The following is a 20,524-nucleotide window of genomic DNA, read 5'->3' as shown; positions in this document are numbered from 1 at the left end:
GTTAAGCTACTAGCTCGAAAAATATGAATCCTTCGTGATTTCATTTACTTGCACAACATCACAATTTTTTTAATCTTTCTGTTCTGTAGACAGGTAGAGTTGGTTCATTAACCTGATGGCTGTAGGTAGTTCCCAGGAAGAGAAAATTTAAGGGCAAACAGCTGGATTCGAACCCGGGATCTCCTCGTTGGAATCCAGTATATGTTAATCTAATCACTGAGCAAGTAATAACTTTGATTAAACGGAAATCTCTCTGGTTCAGGAGAAGAATATTCTTTAGGAAGAAGGTTTTTACAGACTTGAAGTCGGGAGGTCGGTTCGTTAAGGCCGCAATTAGATGTGACATCTTTTTGGAAGCATCCAGTTTGCTGTTAAGGCCGGGTTGTAGTTGAGTGGACACACAAAAACAAGGAGAAAAATTTTACAATCAAAAATTGTGGATTATTTATTCGTTGTATTCAAATCAAAGAAAAAAATATAATGAATTTGTTAGAATTTACCTACTTCTTATGACAGGAATTGTTATATTCTTCAAACTCCAAAAAATTAATTACTTTTTTTTTACTAAAAAAAATGGCACTTTAGTTAGTAGCTGGTTTCTCAAAAACAAAACAAACATTTTTGTTAGTCCAATGTGTCCAAAAAAATAGAATCTGCAATCAGAGAGCGGTCTTCAGACAACCCAGGTAGGCTGAGTGCTTGATGCCGAAAGTGTGAGCTGGCGGGACATCAATTCGTATCTGAAAATCAAAACATTGCTGTAACTTTAAACAATAGCACTGAAAATTAGCTGAAGTCTAGCCAGTTCATAATAACTAAATGGTAGATTTTTCAAGCGAAAATTCGAAGTAGGTAATAGAAAACTAGATTGATTAAACTAAATAAATTTGGTAGGAAAAGATATCTGATTTAGATTAATTTAACTTAATAGAACATAATTTGATTATAAAAGATTTAAAAAAATGGAAGATGGTTTAATTTGAATTAAAAATGTAATATAATATGACTTGTAAAATGCAATAAATTGTTAAAACGTGGTGCAATTTGTTAGAAAAAGAAAAGTTTGATTGGAAATCAGTTTAGGTTTGAAGGGAAAAGTAACTTGTTGAATGACAGTTTCACTTTATTTAAAATAGCTTGTTTTAAGAATTAATAAATTTGTAAAGTTATGTTGAATATGATTGAAAAATTTTTTATTTTCAAGGAAAAGATACAATATGCTAGAGTTTTTTTTTTAAAAAAAAAGTTTGGTTGACAGAAACATTAGTTTGTAGTAACAGGTAAATTAGAATAATGAAGATTTGATTTGCTAGCAAGATGTTTAAATTTATAGGATCGTGGATTAGAAAATTAATGATGGTTTGAATTTCCATTTCCATTTTGATGAAAATGGTTTGGTGGTTTAGAAAAAGTACAATTGTCTGGAAAATTATTCAGTTTCTAGAAAAAGATAAATTGCTATAATGAAGGATTAATTTGTTTAGAAAATACATAAACTGCTGGAGGGATGGTTAAATTGGGTGGTTAAAAAACATAATTAATTTGATACATGATAAACTTGTAGGAAAAAGTAATTTGCTAGAATGAATATTTCATTCCGTCGAAAAAGCTGAAAGTAGCCAAAAAGTTGCTGAAAGCTGAGCTCTGTTTAATTGTCCCAAATAAACAAATAAGTGCAAGAATCTAAACGGTGCAAATCTGTTTTTCGTGTCTCGCACGTGCGAATCCCTGTTGTGTGACCAAACTGAATGCTTGAAACTGAACAAAATTCTAAGTGCGAACAAGGTCGAGGAAATTCTACGTCTACTATCAAATATCCTACGTCTAAAACTTGACGTACTGTAGAAATGGAAAATGTTTCTTCTTTTATCGTATGGCTCTTCCAAACGCAGTGCCCCAGTGTAATTGGAATGCTTGATACCAAAGGTATAGCTCGGGGCATAATCTTTGGTGACGTACACCTGTAGCAATGAAAATGAGGCATTAAGTTTTCCCAGGATTTTTTTTGCAGGATGCAGCAGATTATCAAAGAAGAATTATGGGCTGCACAAGCCGATCTATAGGGTACATAATGCTAGAATAGTTCTTCCTTCACTCTTTCCAGCTTTCAGCATGACAACCTTGAAGGGACCAACAAAGAGTTGTTTAAAGCAGTTCGTTATTTATATTTATATTAGTAGAAATATATGTATCTATTTACTTTATATTGAACACAGTGAGACACTAATCTAAAGTATGCCTTACCTTCTCCGGCGAGTAAGTACCAGGTCCTGGTTTAGTGTTGATATCTGATGGTGGTTGTAGTCGGGCCGCCACTGAATATGCCGGCGATTTTGGCAATAGCACCTCAGTTGTGGAATTGTAAGTACCTGGCCCAGGTGTCAGAAGGCGATCATCTGTCTGCTCCTTGGAACGTCCAGAAAGGCTGAAAGCTGGGGCTGAGCATTTACTGCCTTCCTTGGTGCTACCAAGCACGCTTGGAATCTTGTACACATTGGGCGCTTGCGACAAAGAAAAAATGGTTAGAAGTGAGTAAGTGTATAATTATATTGGGAGATTACTTGGGAGGCCAATAAAAAGATCATTTAGAAACAGTACTTAGTACTTTCTGATGAAAGACAGCATTGGTATCTAACCGTTCCTTAAGAAAATACTGGAACCAAAATCCATTCTGTTGGTACACGATTGAATGTTTTCACAGAAATTATCCGTTTTGAAGTCACACGAGTATTATTTTTTTTTTTTAACAAATTAACTAAAAAAAAAGTCATAGATGCCACTAGGGAAAACGAAAATTCTGTAGGCTGTAGTACCGCTTTACTGAATAATTTTTGAGTTTTTTAATATTTTCTCTTAGCCATAAGGAGAGAGCTGGTCGGGCCAATTCGAGAGATTTTCCAAGCAACCATCGAAGAACCAGAATAAGTTCGACACAGGGTGAGCCAGTGTTTGAACCAATGAGCTCTCTCCTTAATCAATTCGAGCGCAACCTTCCTAGGTATCCTGTATTCCGGAAGAGAAAGAATCTTCAGGCAGTACTTAAGTTGTAGATGAAGATAGAACACTGTAGGGGCTCCACAGCTGTTTCTATTGTAAGCATAAATTAGGAGAGGGTGGTGGTAGGGAGAATAATTTCCTGATTAAAAATCTCTGAAACGATTGCGGCATGTCCCCCTCCTCACACCTGCTCCTTAACGCACGATTGCACTATTAAAGATCCGTTGTTTAAAACTTAAAGGAACATTTCTGTTCTGAGGAAGTTGCAAATTTGTCCTCAGAAGTGGAATGCCCCCCAACTCGGTTTCGCTTAGATCTACATATGTCTAAGCTAGCCGAGGAGAGCAACAGTTTTTCCTGTTTATTTCTTTTCAGTAATGCTAGTTATCATAAACAATCAATTAGTATTCAAAGTTTAATAAAGAAAAAAGAAAAGAAACATTTTAGAATTAATAAAAATAAATTGTATATATACATATGTACATAATGTCCAAATTAGAATAATGAGTGACCGGGTACTACATGCACTGCGCACTTTGTACTTACATAACTACAAATGTTCAAAGTAATACAATTGATAAGTTTACCTTGTTTTCACCAATTAAGTGGGCTGTTCTCTCTCTCTTCTACAAAACTAGTAAATTAAAATATTCAACCTTCGTTTTATAAATAAAAATATAACGATAAAATAAATGAACCAAAAGCACTTCTGAAATTGTTTGTAATAAAAAATAAAGTTTTTTGAAGGTAATTAAAAAAAGAAAACTAATGAAATGTTAAACAACTGAAACATTTATTCGCATGAAGTTGATGTTGACTTTATGAATGCACATAGCAAACTCAAAGTTGTTTAATTACTTATATTCCACTCTTAGTTTTGGGTGTAACTTGGTGGTAAATATGGCAGACAGTAGTTGATCAATCCAAAGAAGCAAGCGTTTAGGGAATGATAATTGCTTATATTATGCATGTTCATTTACTTATTTATAGTTGTTAGCTTCTCTTGTTTTCTTAAGTTTTGCTAGCCTAACTTTTAGAGAGTTTACAGCGAAACTAAATGTGGCTAATGAGCTGTATTTATAATAGCATAAAAAATTATTTAAAAAAAGTTAAGTCAGACACTTGGACAACGAAAGTTCGGTAATTCCTCGGTTTGATTAAAAGTGACTTGTTTGTTCGGCTGAAGTTAGGGCAAGTAAGTGTAGTAAAATACCAGAAAGAAGCTGGTATTTATAAAATGCATGTTAGCTGCATCTAATCATCTAACTAATGTAGTTTCAGTTTCCGCCCATTAGGACATATTATTTAGATTACATAATTCATGAAAATAGGTTCTCGAGTTTAGGCGCTACGTTGTTTACAAAAAAAGGTAAGAAAGAACAAGAACATTTTCTGAAAATGCCGTTTTTGCCCATTTTCAGCAACTTATTTCTCGAAATGTATTCAATCTATGTTGTTGCAACAAAATTACAGTTATAAAGGAGGATTTGCCCTATATTTTAGATAAAATTTGGGAATTTTATCTTTTATAGAAAAAGAGAAAAAAATTGTCAAAGTTGGGTGTTTTTCAACGTTACGGTTTTTCGTGCAGTTTTTGACGATAAACCCTAATACAACTGTCCCACAGTTTTAATCATATCATACAAAAAATTATTTAGATTAACTCAATGTGTTCCATCTATTTTTATTTATAATGAAATGAATTATTTGCCAATATACATTCATATCCTAAAAATGCATCTTGACTACCTAATTAAAATTTTTAATATGTCTTTAGACAGACTACCTAAAAGAGTTGCAACCCAAATTGTTCAAAAAAAAGATGTTTGGTTTCTGGATATAGTTAATCTTTGTGACAAATATAAAATAAATTATGAAATAAGTTTAAATGATATAATGGTTGGAACTCAATTTTTAAAGAAAACTGCGATTGTAACAGGTTATATTTTGAAAAGAAAGAATTAGACTATATCCATTATATACAAATTCAACTTTCGATTTGGGTAAGCGACATTATTTGCAGAGCGATATCTCTCTCTGAAGTGCGTTGCATTATAAAGGCAAGGGCTTCAACATTAATTTTAGGTAAACCCTCTTATTTGCAAAATGGTGACGAAAATAATTATTGCCAACTATGTAATGAAGAAGTGCTAGAAGGTAGTTACCATTTCATTGCTATATGTTCTAAACTTGCAGAAATTAGAATGAAATATTTTAATAAGCAGTAACTTTCTGGTGCGGAGATGATCGCTGTGTTAAATGGTAAAGCTTGGAGGTTCTTGCAGAACTATTGAAAAGATGCCTATAACAGTATTAGCCCGTAATAAATTGATATGATTTTACCCATTATTATTATATAATTATTATTTATATTTATTGTTGTAATTATTAATAATTTTATATCATCTAATTTAATGGAAACTTTTTTTTGAGTTTATTCTGATTTTATTTGCCTTATTGTTCAGCGATTTATTAATTTTGTACCAGAATTAATTATTTTTGTTTTTCATTATTATTCGAAATTGATTACTGCATTTAACGACTCCATTAACGGTAATTACCATGGTGTTGTCTTGAATAATTACTAAAAATACTAAAAAATGAAACAAAACTAATGAAGGTTTCAGCCCTAGGCAGAGATAAATTTATAGAAAATTATCTCTTTAATTACTTACCAGGTGTTTCTATTGGTTTCTCAATTCGTATTTTCAATCAAAAACTATATTTTGGTGTATTACCTAAGATTTGGTCGGATTTCTCAAGATCATAGGCGCCTGGTGCTGTAGAAAACAAACGGCAATAAATTTAGAAATTTTAAAGTTAGATTGTTAGGTCACACTTCTTTTTAAAGTTAATTTTAAAGTTAGTTGGATTATTAGGTGACACTACTTTTTTTTTGTACAAAATACATCTTTTCTTTTAGATTCACTTACCAGGTGAGTCAATAGATTTATCAGTTTGGGTTTTTAATCCAAAACTATATTTCAGCGTACTATCCCATAGTACTTTGTTACTTATTTCTAGATAATACGTATAAGGTGCAGAAAAGTCTAATCATTCAATACATACTTGGTAAGATGATTGCTATGATATTTACGACCTTCTTACTAATAAACAAAGCAAAGGACACGCTTTATGTGCGCAATAAGCTGGAACAATCATTAAATTGCAAGCAAACACCAGAAATGTTCCCAATAAGATTAGCCCAAAATGAGTCCCTTTTGTTACAAAAAAAAAGTCCAGAAATGCATTAATTTATAATATTAGTCCACTATGTTTAGTTTTCCAAACTATTAGAAAAACAAAAGTTATTAAAAACATCAGAATGATGGATAAAATAATTAAAAACATTACCCGGAGTATCGATAGGTTTTTCGACTTGGGTTTTCAATCCGAAACTAAATTTAGGTGCATTGTCCAGGAGTTTGTCACATTTCTCTGGTTGATATGCACCAGGAGCTTTAAAAAATAATGCAGCTATTATTAGACTTGTTCTTAAAATTGAAGAAAATGGACTTAGGATAACAAAAATTACCAGGAGTATCGATAGGTTTTTCGACTTGGGTTTTCAATCCGAAACTAAATTTAGGTGCATTGTCCAGAAGTTTGTCACATTTCTCTGGTTGATATGCACCTGGAGCTTTAAAATACAATGCAGCTATTATTATTCTTGTTGTACTTAAAACAGAAAAAAAAAATTACATAAAATAATACATTACCAGGAGTATCGATAAGTTTTTCGACTTGGGTTTTCAATCCGAAACTAAATTTAGGTGCATTGTCCAAGAGTTTGTCACATTTCTCTGGTTGATATGCACCAGGAGCTTTAAAATATAATGCAGCTATTGTTAGACTTGTTCATAAAATTGAAGAAAATGAACTTTGGATAAAAAAAAAAATTACCAGGAGTATCGATAGGTTTTTCGACTTGGGTTTTCAATCCGAAACTAAATTTAGGTGCATTGTCCAGAAGTTTGTCACATTTCTCTGGTTGATATGCACCTGGAGCTTTAAAATATAATGAAGCTATTATTATTCTTGTTGTACTTAAAGCAGAAGAACATAACATAAAATAATACATTACCAGGAGTATCGATAGGTTTTTCGACTTGGGTTTTCAACCCGAAACTAAATTTAGGTGCATTGTCCAAGAGTTTGTCACATTTCTCTGGTTGATACGCATCTGGAGCTTTAAAATATAATGCAGCAATATTAGACCCGTTATTCTTAAAACTGAAAAAATTACTTTAGATAATAAGTTACCAGGAGTATCGATAGGTTTTTCGACTTGGGTTTTCAATCCGAAACTAAATTTAGGAGCATTATCCAGAAGTTTGTTGCACTTCTCTGGTTGATATGCACCAGGAGCTTTAAAATATAGTGCAGCTATTATTAGACTTGTTGTTTTTAAAACTGAAGAAAATGGACTTTGGATAAAAAAAAATTACCAGGAGTATCGATAGGTTTTTCGACTTGTGTTTTCAATCCGAAACTAAATTTAGGTGCATTGTCTAGAAGTTTGTCACATTTCTCTGGTTGATAGGCACCTGGAGCTTTAAAATATAATGCAGCTATTATTAGACTTGTTCTTAAAATTGAAGAAAATGGACTTTGGATAAAAAAAATTACCAGGAGTATCGATAGGTTTTTCGACTTGGGTTTTCAATCCGAAACTAAATTTAGGTGCATTGTCCAGAAGTTTGTCACATTTCTCTGGTTGATATGCACCTGGAGCTTTAAAATATAATGCAGCTATTATTATTCTTGTTGTACTTAAAACAGAAAGAAAATTACATAAAATAATACATTACCAGGAGTATCGATAAGTTTTTCGACTTGGGTTTTCAATCCGAAACTAAATTTAGGTGCATTGCCCAGGAGTTTGTCACATTTCTCTGGTTGATATGCACCTGGAGCTTAATAATTAATGCATCTATTATTAGACTTGTTCATAAAATTGAAAAAAATCAACTTTGGATAAAAAAATTACCAGGAGTATCGATAGGTTTTTCGCCTTGGGTTTTCATTCCAAAACTAAATTTAGGTGTATTGTCTAGGAGTTTGTCACATTTTTCTGGTTGATATGTGCCAGGAGCTTTAAAATATAATGCAGCGATTATCGAACATATAGATTTCTACTTAAGTCAAAGTAAATTTCGAACAATTACATTACCAGGCGTTTCGATTGGTTTTTGGACCTGTGTTTTTATTCCGAAACTAAATTTTGGGGCATTGTCTAGAAGTTTGTCACATTTCTCTGGTTGATATGTGCCAGGTGCTATAAAATATGATTGTTTGATTATTGGACGGGTACTTTTTTACTATAAGTCTATATTGATTTCGAAATAATATTACCAGGTGTATCGATTGGCTTTTCGATTTGTGTTTTCATTCCGAAACTAAATTTAGGTGCATTGTCTAGGACTTTGTCAGATTTCTCTGGTGCATAACTTCCTGGTGCTGGAAGGAAAAAATAGGAAATATTGTGCATTTTGAGCCTTAATTTGAACGGTAATATTTTACAGAATAAAGAATAGAAAAATCTTTTTCTTTTCAATCAGCTAAAATTACCTGGCGTACTGTTAGGCTTGTCGACTTGTGTCTTTAAACCGAACGTGAATTTTGGTGATGTATCGTGTATCACCTTGTCCGATCGCTCGGGATTGTAGTCACCTGGGGCTGGTGTGGATTCTGACTTGCCTTCTTTACCCCTTGAATGCAATGAGGCAGCTGGAGGACAATCCTTTCCTTTTTTGTGTGGGTTGTTTCGAAACAAAGAATTTCGAGTTAGTGGGCTCACAGAATTCTGAATCGCATTAAATAGTCAAGTTTTATGGGAATTAAGAAGACATTCACACCAGTTGCGACTAAAACGATAGAAAATAAAGGTTAAAAAAAAGAAGTTTCTCTTACCTTTGGCACTGAGCCCGGTAATGTTGTACTGCCCGGGGCCAGGACCCACGCTGTCATTCTTACCACCATGCCTGTAATTACAGTAAGATTTTAATTTGAGTTGTTTACAGTCTGACCTGGGTAATTCTTTTACTTGAGGAGTCATGTATGTCGCCATAGTCTACGAACGTGAAATGAAGTATATGTGAACTTCAGAGCTGGACCCGAGCCCCGCCCTCAATGTGTGTTAGTTTGTCCGTCCATACACTGTGCATCTAAACACTAATTTGGAGCCTTTCTCAGACGGCCTTAGAACTTTAACTCAGACACAATCTGTCACAGTGACATTGTAAGTTCTGCAGCACAATCTGTGTGAGAATGAGATGTTCCTTTGACTAGGCCCAAATCTTTAAGCCTTGCTGTAGCATTTTTCTGCCCTATTTTCTAAGCGAAAGCCATGAGATTTTACACCAAATTGCCACTTTCATTTGAAAGACTCACCTCGAGCCGAAGCTAAATGCTGGAGCTCTACCCTTCTTGGAATCGGTAGTGGAGGTGCCCAGCAGATTTGGCAACGTGACACAAGCTGGGCCAGGACTGGTGTATTCCGCTGCTATTGGTCCCCGTCTCTTGGTTGGTGTCCAAGGCCTTTGCTGAAATCCACCCATCTTCAAAAAAATAAAAGGAAATAAATGGATAAAATTAAAATAAATAAATAGATGAAGCAAAAACAACTTAACATTGTACTCGACGGTGGCAGTTTGCTTGCTTGTAGTTACACTTAATGACGTTATTTTATCAAAAAAACTTTCAAGGACTTCAAACCCACAAAATACTGTGATTTACATGCACACTACCACAGCGAAAATAAAGTCCGCGCGTTGTTTTGTCTGAGTTCTCAAATCTGCATTATTCTATATTATCAACCAAGCTTAGCAATAGTAGAAACTATTTATTTAATTTATTTATTTATTTATTTACAAGACGGGCAATCACCCAGTTACAAAGAAATATAATTTAAAATAACATTTAATAATAACTCAATATGTAATAATTATAGAATATACATATATCATACATTTATACATATATATATCGTAGAATAGAAATAAAAATAAAATAGAAATAATATATACACATAATTTACTTAATAGATAAAAAATACTTCAAAATATGTACTATAAAATATACTTTAAAAATAGAAACTTTACTCAATTAATAAATCTTAATAATATCACAAATAACCGGTAAGTTTTCCCTAGTACCAATCACCGCAAAATTAGCTATTTAACAAATGTTTCAACTCGATCATGTTGGTGTTGAATATATCAAAATCAGCGGGTAGATGATTAACTTGATCCGCAACTCTTGGAAAATAACTGAACTTACGATAATTAGTACTATGGCACACTTTAGAAAACACTTGTTTTTGTCTAGTACCGTTTGTTGGCGCGTGAAAATTTAACAATGATAAAAGTTCAGGGCAGTTAATATTATTGTTTAGAATTTTGAAAATTCAATTTAAGTCAGTGGCTTGTCTACGAAAGTGTAAAGTACTCAAACCAGTAAATTCCATTACGTCATCGTACGGTACCTCCGTCATGGCTTTTGTCTCTCGATACCAGAGCAATCTTAGGAATCTTCTTTGAGGTGATTCAAGTTTGTTGACGTACGTTTTCTGATAAGGAGACCATAAAGCAGAGCAGTACTCAAGAATAGGTCGCACCATTACTTTGTAAAGGATAATTATGGTTCTGACATCTTTAAAGTTTCGAGTAGATCTAGATATAAAGCCAAGCATTTTATTTGCCTTTGTGACTATGGAGTTCATGTGGAGGTTGAATGAAAGGTTAGCACAGAACGTAACACCAAGGTCCTTCACTACATTAGATCTACTTAGAGTTGAAGCATGAAGAGAATAATCGAAGTTTGTACACGTCCGACTACGATGATAGGATACTACCTTACATTTAGAGATGTTTAGGCTCATATCATTTTCATCACACCAAACACTGAGTCTATGAAGAGAGTTTTGGAGGAGGAGAAAGTCATCCGCAGAGTTAATGGCAGTATAAATCTTTAAATCGTCAGCAAAAAACAGAAAGTTTACTGAATTGAGTCAGGTAGATATATCATTGATAAAAATTTTGAATAAAAAAGGGCCAAGAATAGAACCTTGAGGTACACCAGATGATACAAGAAATTCTTCTGACATTAGTGATTTGTATTTAACAGATTGATGTCTTGCGGTGAGGTAGGAGTAAAACCAGGCCAGTAGTGATCCATGAATTCCACAATGGGATAGTTTCTGAATTAGTTTGGAATGATTGACACGATCAAAAGCTTTGGCGAAATCGAGATATACAGCATCGACCTGCTTGGCAGTAACTAAGGCTCTCCGCAGATAGTCCTCAAATAGTAACAAATTAGTGAGCGTCGATCTACCAGAATGGAAGCCATGCTGTTCACTGAGGATGAGGTTGTCGAGTAAAGGCCGAAGAATGTCCATTACAGACTTTTCAAAAATTTTCGCAATTGCTGATTGAATGCAAATTGGTCTATAATTTGTAACATCCCTCTTATCTCCAGATTTGTAAATCGGAACTACAAAACTTGTTTTTAGCATGTCCGGATAAATCCCATGTTTTATGGATTTGGTAAATAATGAAGCCAGAATCGGGGCCAGAGCAAGTTGACAATTTTTTAATACTGCAGATGGTATTCCATCAGGTCCTGTACCTTTCCTGATGTTGACATTAGACAGTTGTCTTAGTACATCTTCAGTGCTGAATTCTATCATTGAGATGTTCACTGAATTCAAAGATATCTCATCTTTATTGGTCGCGGTATCTAGAACAGACTTATTATATACACTTGAGAAATACTCAGCAAACAGGTTTACCGTATCTTGGTTACTCGAAGAATAAGTGTTATTGAAGTGGACAGCATCTGGAATGGCATTATTGTTTTTTTGCCTGTTGATATAGTTCCAGAAATCCTTTATATCACAACTTTCATTTATTGCTGATTCTACATCATGTATATAGAATGCATAATCCCGTTTAGTTAATTTTTTACATTGGGCACGTACCTTAGAGAAGTGTTCATAGTCCTCACGAAGTAGAGAGATTCTATATTGTTGTTGTGCTGCTTTCTTTTTCTTAGTTAAAGTTATTAACTCCTTTGAAAACCAATTCGGGTAGTCTGACTCGAAAATTTTCTTGCGCGGAGTAAATTCAGAGATTAATTCCGTCACATCACGTCCAAACAAATCAAAGGCAGTATTTACATCAGCTGTACCTAGCACGTAATCCCAGTCGTAGTTGACTAGATAACTCGAAATTGTCTTGAAGTCGCAATTTCTATAATCAAAGACTAGATAAGGTTCTTTAAACACATTTTTCTCACAGCCTAGATTAAAGCTAAACTGAAGTGGCGGGTGATACCCTTCCTTTTTAAAGATGCTGTCATGAGCCAAATTAACTAGCTATTGCAAGAATGCTACCCTTTTACTTTATTTTGGAATAGTTTATAAAAAGCGCTTTTGTCTACAAAAAATGAATAAAAAAAGAAGCTATTGTTTACACCATGGTAGGATAAAAAAATCTATTTAAATAATGTGTTGAAACTCTGCTCATAGATTAAAAATTCTATGGGGTTTATTTTAGCAAAATTTGCTTTCTCCAGAAAATAAGGTTCTAACCATCTATAAAACACATTGGTCACATCCGCCTAAAATTGGAGCGGTAGAAAATCAATTTTAGGCTATTGGAGATTGCAATTATACTGTGTACACTGATGGGAGCAAAAAAAAAAAGCTACATTTGAAAGGGCATCGACACTCTATACCAGTGAAGTTTTGCAGGAGTCCAGATCTTTCAGACTTGCCTCAAGCAGCATAAACAACAAGTAGAAATAAACATAAAAAATCCTAGGGACTACAAATAAGAAAGGATTTGGGCCAACTGTATAAGAACTTATTACATCTTTAGACTTTTCGATTTTGAGAAGTGCTCTAAATTTTCTCTAAATTATTAGTCGTCATCACTTAAATTTAGATGATTTTGTAAATAGGAGCAGTAGTAGTTTTTATTTGAAAATATATTACAGAATAATCAAAAGGAAATATATTTATTAAATAATGGTGACATAAATCTTCCATGATCGTTAGATCGTTGGAGGAGTCTACATCGCCGACAATGCTGGTAACAAATAAAGAGTAAAAATAGTAAAATATAAGTAAATATTAAGCATGGTATATAAGAAATTAATTGACTAATTAATTCGGAGTGATAAAACAAAAATTAATTACTGCAATAACCAAATCATAGGCTACCGTTATGTATATTTTCTGTAATGAAAATGTATCTTAGGAGGCGAAAACCCTAATACGTAATTCCCTGTCAAATGAAATATTGTGAAATATTCGTAGATAAAGAAAAGAAGGTAAAATGTATAATTCTAGCATAAAAAATTAATGATAAAATAAATAAATATATAAAAGAGTACAAAAATACGTATTATATACACATATACATATTCGAAAAAATATTAGAGAAATTTCCAAAATCTTTTTCTTGTACGTGCATTTCGAATAACATAAAAATATCAAATTTATTTACGTATAATATAGAATTCCTTATAGAAGTTTTTTCCAAACTAGTCAAATTATTAGCCAAAATGTCCAGTTGTTTGTAATTTTCATACGGTAATTGCTATTTAACAGAGGGAAGAATGTGCTGTTTTCGATCCTGATCTTCATGCTGACTTGAAGAAGAGTTTCTATCTCTATCGTTCTACGATATTTGAACGCGAATCATTCTAAATTGGCCTTAACACTCTTAACATCAGTTTCAGTTCTGTATTTCTTGCTTAGCGCTACTTTCTCTCTTTTCAGTTCCTCTCGTGGAGCAGTGGGTGGTTTTTCTTTGTTCAAGCCAGCCGAGAATCAAGCTCCTTTATTATTAATTGATCATATTTTATGAATGCAAATTTACCATCATCCCCAGGCATCTCTAAACTATGGCATCAATTTCCTACGTATTTCAAGCACCTCCTTTAGAAAATCATCTGCTATGAACGTGTCAGTTTCTTTTAACTTGAAGGCATTTTCCATGACCAACGATTTCATACGAAATGTAGTGAAACCTAAAATTATCGGCCTATCTTTTATTGCTTATCTTTCGTAGCCGTCTGACAAAATCTGAGTCAGTAACATCTATACTAGGCTCCAAATTTTCTTTAATGAAATTAAAACAAAATTTTTCTAACTCCCAATAAGTAGAATATTCTAGCGAGACTCCAACTAAGACCTCATTCCGTTCCAGTATCTCACCATCAATTTGCTTTACTTTGGTCTCCACAGCTTTAACTTTACTGTCAATAACATTAATGTGTTCTTTAATTTCCACGTCTTAAGACGGGAGTCTTTCAGATCCTATTTTAATGCCAAGCGCAATGTTCACTACAGTACACTAAATCACCACTCATTTTATGTAAACATACGCTTAGTGAGTAAGATAGTAAGTGAATAAGGCAGAGAAATTTTTCATTCTTGATAATTCATGTACTTATACTTTATATTCATGTACTTTATGGATGTATCATGCAATGAAATGAAATATACTCTTCTTTTTGCAAGTTACTCAAGAATGGGAGATACCACTCACACAGCCAATTTATGATAACCATTTTTTGGTTTCCAGTATTTCCAGAGAAACTCGACACATTTTAGAACCGCATGAGGCAATAATTCCTCTTACGAGAGATTTATCCGCCAATGAATTTTGCGGAATAACTATGAAAATAATAGTCCAAATATTTTTTAAAAAATAAACATAATTTAGTAAAATATAGGTACATATAATAAACCAGAATTTAGTCCATATCGTTAATCAGAAACCGTAAATTTGATTGTACAGTATTCCAAGAATGCCAATAATAATTCTGGCTCTACTGGAACTATGAGGATGTATAAGGAATTCGTCCTTGATGGGCTTTAATGGTGAATTTTGATTCTGTAAATTAAGCTGAACGTCCAAATGAAGCTTTAAAAGGCAAAATAAGATTAGATAGGAGCTCAAAATATCAGACAATGAGCTGTATTCATTGTCGACAGCGCTATATGTTGACACTATGCGCATAAAGGACATTATTTTAGTGTCAGACTCGGCCTATTTACAGAAGCACTTAATTACACATTAAATTAATTATACTTCTTGATTAAGTATCTTAATCTCGAAAATACATTTACTTTACAGTGTTACCTTCAATGCAAGTCGTCAAAACTTGACAATTAAGTCTCTTTTAATAATAATAATAATTTAAAAAATCAAATTGATGTGATAGAGCTTCGTATAATGTGATTTTAACATAAAGTAAAAAAAAAACTTTAGATCCAGTTTATCTAATTAAACTGAAATTACAAAACCAATGATTTAAGCAGCTATGTGACTAAACCATTACGTTCTTATAGAGGAGGTTCAATAATGGTCTAAAGAGGGATTTCGAGTAATCGAAAAACTCATCTGGTATTGTTGAGGAAACTTGACCGCACAAACGTTCCTGGACAATGTCATCAGGACTGTTATTGTCCTTTTATCACAAGAAATTAGGGAAAGCTTCATTCTTGTGCAAGATAGTGCTCGATCTCATAGATCCAGGATGGTTGAACGTTATTTATAAGAACGAGTAATCAAGCGCATGGACTGGCCCGTTTGTTCATTTGACATGAATCTGATTGAACATGTTTGGAATAAACTACAATGCCAGTTGCTCATGCGTTCTCCTAAGTCCAGATAACTTGGATGCACTTGCAGATGCATTAATTGAGGAATGGGATCCTTTACCCCAATATTATTATTGAGTCTAATAAGAAATATGAAATACCGATATTATCTTTAATTCGAAGCAGAGCAGGCTCAACATCCTACCAAAGAACTTTGACATCAAATAAAAAACATTGTCTTTAAAAATCAATGTAAAAGAAATTATTACTATCATTTTTTTAATTTCAAGAATATATTTTTTTAACACTCGTTCAGGCGTCTTTATTTTAAAACAAGTAACGATAAGGCTACTGAATAATTGAAAGTTTTATAGACAAACAAATAATGGCCATTAAAATGTGAGTGAAATCTGAATTTTCGTAAATGGTCCACTTCAATTTATGAGCAGTTTATTTTCTTGAATAGCACCTAGCAGGATATTTTTGCTCTTGGAGCATTCAATTACAAACTAAACACATATACGTAGGCCCATTACTTTGACCCAGCGAGAACTAAGTACCCTGAAAACAGTGTCAGTTAACAATGAATCTTTGTGGTATAGCAGACAGAGAAAAAAAGTATGCGTATTTCACATTATAAACAGACCTCATATTTTTAGGGCTGTATAAGCAATAAAACATATGTACCTACTAACTGACCTACTACCGTATGATGTACCAGATTGTACCAATCTCTACTACTACAAACCAGAATTAGACCTCACTGGTAATTGCTCTGGTATATTCTAAGAGAATCGATATCAAGGGCACGCAAAGCTAGTTCAATGGAACTATTATACCATCTGATAAACATACAGATATATGGTCTACATAATATTAGTAATTTGTATTTGCTTCTAAAAATATACATTGTTGCCAAGTGGTGAAGAAAATTCATACAAGTGAAATATAACATTAACTAATTTCGCACGATAAAAGAACAGTAAATCTAAATACTAAATTTAATAATTATTTTAAAAAAAATGGATAAATACTCAGAATAGTGTCAGAACTAATGACAGAACTGAAGTAAGTCTAGTGTATAAGAACTAATTCTGTATGGAGCTGTTCATTTGTCGCTGATCGGGCTGAAAATTGGACAAACATAAAATGAATTAGATTATCAGGTTCTAATAAAAAATGCAATTTTCAGTTAGATTTTCAAAAACTAATGGATTAAAATCCTAAACGGTCAGAAACATAAAAATCATGCTTGATTCGACAGATATAATCAACGACATTTTCCTGCAATGCTAACCCAACTACAACTTCAATAGAAAAGTCGTATTAGACAACTAAAATTACTTATTTGAACAATGGCTGAAAATTGGTCGTGTACCTAAGAAATTTATTCTTTACTTTTTCAGTAATTATTATCAATTATTTCCTTATCAATAAAAATGCTTTTTCTTTAAATTGGGCTTGCTAACGGTATATATTGTAAGAAATCACTTAACGGTTGAATTTTTCCAAAATTATTTTTAATGGGTTTTGCGAAACTTCATTTGTCGGTGGCCTGTAATTGGGATGAAGGGTTATTATACATTTGGTATCCTGAAGGGAGACCAGACTAGCTACCTAATAAGTACCAGTAAAATTTGAATTAATTGAATAAGTGTGAGCATTCTGATTATTCAAGCTATCCGTTTTGAGGTTCCTTCAATGGTTTTTATAAAATTGTCTGTATCTGCGGTCTAAACAACTTAAAAACAGAAAATTACAGAGTTTAAATTTGATAGTAGGCTTAAATGTTATCGTAGGCCTGAAAAATAATATTTTAGCTAAAGCCATCTAACCGGAAATGCCAAGTTATTGAGTGGAATTTTAGTATTTTGGGTTTTCCTCTTATTCGGTTTCAACATATCATAAACATGGCATATTAATAGCAAGCTTGAGATCTGTAACATTTATTTGAAACATTTCTTCAAAAAAATTAGTAGCGGGAGACTTTCTCTAAAGTTCCACTATCAGTTAAAGATGCAGCCTCATCACCTATACTAAGTGCAACATTAATTTTTTTCAGTGTTGGTACCGATGTATTTCTTTGTACTTTTACACAGTCTGTTGCTTCCTACATTAATTCAACTTAGATTTCATTAGAGCTTGGATGTTATGTACCTTGGGGCCACTACTTTGGTATGAATCGTTTTATTAGGGAATACTAATGTTAGTGGGGGTTCTTGGGAGAGCTGTGACCTCATGTTCCCTTCAACAGCATTTTATTTTAGAGAAGCAAGAGGACATCTATAATATTAATGTAACCGATCGTTTTAGCAAAATTCTACACTTTATATAACTTCATTAGCGTAAATTGCGGTAAGAAAATGTCAAGTGGGTATTCAAACCAGATTTTGTCTCTTCAGATTTACATTAGAGTATTCGACGCATTCACACACGGACAAGCTAAGCGATGATTTCAACTTACTTAAGTTTTGTGGAAACTTTGAATTTAGTACTCAGAGAAGTCTTGGAAAGATTTAAGACACACAAATTTACCCCGATCTGCTCTTCAACCTGTTCACTGATGAACCTATAACGATTGACTGAATTTAAAAAACTGCTGTACACTTTGAATTAAACGATTGTAGCGCATTCTATGAAGCCGTGGATGTAGCTACAACTTTTTCTGGATAATAAGCTATTTGTCGGAGTAAACATTCCTTACTTGGTCTGTTACACCTACTTTCGGTTCTTTAGTGACTCATATCTACCTACAGATAATAAACTTCCCTAGAACCCACTCACAAACTAACAAAAAAGTGATAGGCCTATATTATGTATTGTTAGGTGAATCGTTTTTTGATTAAAAATGGAGTAGATCAAAGAAATCTGGTGTGTACACGCACCATCTTGGTGAGTACTGAACACAGTATTCGTAATTAATTAACAGGGTAATTTTTATTAAAAAGATAGTCCAAATTTCTATATTATCATGCACACTGTAATTAGATGTTTTTGTCGAAGGAAGCGTGACGTTCAGTAAAATTATTGATCTCTAAATGTTTCAAGTTCTAATGAATCCTTCTGGCAACAGCAGGATTCTGGCAAGAAAAAATTATATGTTGGCTTAAGCTATAACAACTAAATTTCAAAATTTTCTGTGGTCACCAGAATTTCGCTACGGCCTCAAGGGTGTAGAAAGCTCAGATAAGAACCACTGTTCCAGACAACCACTAATAAAAAAAAATCTGGTGCAATGCAAAACACAAAATTCATAAAAATTATAAATACTATATTCATAAAAAATTATGAATACTATAACATTGTTCAATAATGGTTTTTCTCAAGTGAATTTGGCAATAAAGAAATCATTTCTAGCTATTGTGTTTTTATTATCATTTACTGAAAGAGTTGAAACCTTTGACTTATAAAATAAAGTTTAATGGGTGACTTTTACTAGTAATAAAAATCATAATGTTTTAATTGAAGCGTATATCCCAGATACATTGCCATGCAGCTAAGTAGGAAGATAAATCGAGAGTACTGGAGAATTAAGGAATGACAGAGCTAAAATACTAAGATTGAATTTTTTTAATGTTCTCTATTCTTGTGACTTCTTTTCCTGTTTATTTTTTCTAGCGTATTTATTTAATGTGATTTTACTACTTGAAACATCCACATGACTTGCTTTTAAGCCACAATTCTTATACATGTGAAAAACTTTTTCTTTTTTTTGTTTCTAATTTTCTGCAATCTCGGAATGTAGGCATAAGTTTGCAGAATATACAAAAATGACTCTTTGATGGAAAACCCCTCCTCTGAGAATTAATCTAAAATTAATATTCCTAGAAAAAGTTACAAACAAAACTGATAAATACTTACAATAGTTAGTTTAGAAAAAAAAAAAAAAATGGTGAATGAGTTCAGCATTAACCTTGGTTGATATGTAGACGTCAGGGTTATTCAGTCCACTTAGTAACCTTTATAGAAAGTTTCAGAACATGTGTGGCCATGTCCAAGATTGTTGGAGTCATTTAAGAGTAAATCTGGAAAAAAAAAATTCATCCTGCAAAGCAATATTACCCTTGAAGGAATTCCACCACTTTGTTGTCATTGGAGGTACGCAAATGAATTAAAGATTTAGCTTCCTATGATTTTTTTCAGTTTTAAGTTTAAGTGTTCGTAGATACAAATAATTGTATATCTTTTTTTTTTTTTTTTTTTGACTCAGAGGACCCCAGAACGGAATTTCCGTTGTAAACTAGATATCGTAAACCTCACATGATAGCTGTCTAGGATAAGAGAAAGATAAAAAGTCTGGAGGGAAAACTGACAAACTTTCTCTATCTATTCTCAAAGAATTAACTCATAAATATTCTTCAAACTCATATTGGAGCCATATTTAATTCTCATCAACATTATAGTTACTAAAACCATAAGAAGAAGCGTACCCCTTAGCGGTAGTTGCCTTTAAACAATTTTTTCTGAAGAAATGACAAAGGAAAAGTCTTAAATTTATATTTAAGTAATGTTTTTACAGAAAACGCTAAAAATCACTTTTTAGAAAATATATGTAATGTAAAAAAAAGAAAATCGAAGGAACCGTTCTCAAGAAAAACTCAAAATGGTAAAAATAATAATAATAATTAGTAAATGGCACTGTTGGTTATCCGATTTTCTGTAAATTTGGAAATTCTGTCACAAGTTTGATTCTCAGATAATAGGCTGCGCTGAAGGCAATAAATTCTTGGATCTTCAGCTGGAAGTTGTTGCTTGATTGTTCCAGAAGACTGGAGAGATTATTTAAGGATGTATCTTCTATCTTAGATACCAGGTCGTCTGGGTATATCGGAAAATGAAAAAAAAAAAAAGAAAGTGGGCCGGAAAATGAGGGTGGCCAAATTAGTGGCGAACTAGCCGGGCGCTTGT

At 33.0% G+C, this 20,524-nt stretch overlaps 1 protein-coding gene across 15 annotated transcripts; it reads right to left on the bottom strand.

Moving 5' to 3' along the window:
* Positions 1 to 419: 419 nt before the first annotated feature.
* LOC141459535 (uncharacterized) lies at positions 420 to 18,233 on the bottom strand. 15 transcript variants are annotated; one of them, XM_074138714.1, is made up of 18 exons: positions 18,081 to 18,232; positions 9,391 to 9,557; positions 8,911 to 8,981; positions 8,569 to 8,745; positions 8,353 to 8,457; positions 8,171 to 8,275; positions 7,988 to 8,092; positions 7,809 to 7,913; positions 7,627 to 7,731; positions 7,446 to 7,550; positions 7,261 to 7,365; positions 7,082 to 7,186; positions 6,901 to 7,005; positions 6,717 to 6,821; positions 6,533 to 6,637; positions 6,352 to 6,456; positions 2,245 to 2,501; positions 420 to 740 (listed from the first exon to the last, which is right to left on the bottom strand). In XM_074138714.1, the coding sequence occupies exons 2-18, from the start codon at positions 9,555 to 9,557 to the stop codon at positions 660 to 662; spliced, it is 2,013 nt and encodes a 670-aa protein (XP_073994815.1). In that variant the 5' UTR covers positions 18,081 to 18,232; the 3' UTR covers positions 420 to 659. The 15 variants fall into 15 exon arrangements, with proteins under 15 accessions (XP_073994815.1, XP_073994822.1, XP_073994821.1 ...); XM_074138721.1 differs by lacking the exon at positions 6,352 to 6,456 and having other exon boundaries at positions 18,081 to 18,233; XM_074138720.1 differs by lacking the exon at positions 6,717 to 6,821.
* Between the last annotated feature and the right edge of the window lie 2,291 nt (positions 18,234 to 20,524).

The sequence above is a fragment of the Rhodnius prolixus genome, unplaced genomic scaffold (genome assembly GCF_049639745.1).
Source record: "Rhodnius prolixus isolate KJV_2025 unplaced genomic scaffold, Rpr scaffold_11, whole genome shotgun sequence".
Taxonomy (NCBI): Eukaryota; Metazoa; Arthropoda; class Insecta; order Hemiptera; family Reduviidae; genus Rhodnius; species Rhodnius prolixus.
This window is presented reverse-complemented; position numbering and strand designations above follow the sequence as displayed.

Excerpts from the sequence above, each read along its gene's own strand:
- LOC141459535 (XM_074138714.1), bottom strand. The coding sequence starts at position 9,557 with ATGGGTGGATTTCAGCAAAGGCCTTGGACACCAACCAAGAGACGGGGA. Across the intron at positions 8,458-8,568 it reads CAAGCCTAACAGTACGCCAG|CACCAGGAAGTTATGCACCA; the intron begins GTAATTTTAGCT and ends TTTTCCTTCCAG. Across the intron at positions 7,732-7,808 it reads AAAACTTATCGATACTCCTG|CTCCAGGTGCATATCAACCA; the intron begins GTAATGTATTAT and ends TATATTTTAAAG.